A 1,294-nucleotide genomic window follows, 5' to 3' on the forward strand; every position below is an offset into this window, starting at 1 on the left:
TGGGAGGTGGCCTGGGAGAGGTGTGAGTGGCCACAGCCCAGCTGGAGGAGAGGTCCTTCTCCTTGGGGCAGAAGTCATCCACAGGTTTGCATCACCTTAGCGTTCAGGTTGTGTAAAACTTCCGTTGTTCTTTCTATTTGTGGAATTGATAGTTCAGCAAGTTAAAGAGGAGAATTTTAGGTTTCACATTTGTAAAACAAGTTAATGTTCTGCTCTATTATTAATGACCTGATAAAGCACAGAGAGGGCTCGGTGCCTGACCAGCTTGGCTCAGCGTTTAGACCCTCCGGGCAGCGGACGCTCACACGCAGCGTCTGGTCTCAGCTCAAGCCCAGGAGTAACAGGAGCTGGTTGTGGGGTGGAAGGAGAACGATGAAACGCCGCCCCTGCCAGCTGCTGGTCCGAATCCCACGGGAACGTGTTCAACAAGGTTTATGTCGTTTTTCTTAGTGAAAGATTTGTAGCTTTAAGAAGTTGTGACTATGTTTGTAAAAGTTATTTTAAATGGCTCCCAGCGTTGAAAGGTTTCATGGGAAGTGCTCTCCCCAGAGAGCTGCATAAATACACTTCGGTGGATGTGGTTGACGTTTTTTCAGCTGTTCAGGTCCTGTTCCATTGATGTTCTTCCCTGAGCCCAAGCCAGTTGCACTGTTGGCATAACTCAATAAAAGAACGTTTTACTCGTCCCCGTTTGTCCCTGCTGTAAAGATGAAGCCGGCCAGCCCAGACTGGCAGGGGACGTTCTCTTGCCCTGCTCAGCCCCTCGGCGCGGCGCTGCCCCCCACGAGGCGTCTGGCCCTTTGGGATCCCGCGGAGCCCGTGTTCATGGTTTCCTAATGAGGTCGTTGTAGCCAAACGCTTTGTCAGAACTGGCCCTGTTCAAGCAACGTTTAATATCACCAAAAAACTTAGAGAGGTTTAAAGAGCCATAAAGAAAAACTCACCTGATCAAGCGCTGGGCTGGAGCCTTCCAGCCCCGGGGGGCCGGGCCCGGCCTGGGGGCTGGGCTCCACTCACCCGCCGCGGGCAGCCACCGGCTCGGGCTTCGCTTTCCTCTCGAGTCCCCCCCAAAGCTCCTTAGCGGGGGGCTGCTGCCTCACAGTCAGGGCGCGGGGGCAGCCCCCGGGCCGCGGGGGCTACAGGAGCGACCCGGGGGGGAGCCAAAGTCCCACAGATAACAGAGGAGCCGGCGAAGCCCCGACCAGCGCCCGCCGCGCCCGTCCCCGTGGGTTGCCCAAAGCCCGTCCCTGTTCCCCCGCTCTCCCCGAGGGTTCTGCCCCGCTCCACCGGCGGG

The 1,294-nt window shown here is 56.9% G+C and overlaps 1 protein-coding gene across 1 annotated transcript in view; it reads right to left on the bottom strand.

The window, feature by feature from the left end:
• Positions 1-823: 823 nt before the first annotated feature.
• Positions 824-1,294, bottom strand: part of MISP (mitotic spindle positioning) — a 4,231-nt gene continuing 3,760 nt past the window's right edge. The window contains exons 4-5 of the mRNA XM_026864927.1: positions 1,018-1,136; positions 824-875 (exon numbers count right to left, since the gene is read on the bottom strand). Coding sequence (XP_026720728.1) covers positions 824-875; positions 1,018-1,136 — 171 coding nt within the window. The remainder of the gene's footprint in view (positions 876-1,017; positions 1,137-1,294) is intronic.

The sequence above is a fragment of the Athene cunicularia genome (genome assembly GCF_003259725.1).
Source record: "Athene cunicularia isolate RWA chromosome 28 unlocalized genomic scaffold, athCun1 chr28_part1, whole genome shotgun sequence".
NCBI lineage: Eukaryota > Metazoa > Chordata > Aves > Strigiformes > Strigidae > Athene > Athene cunicularia.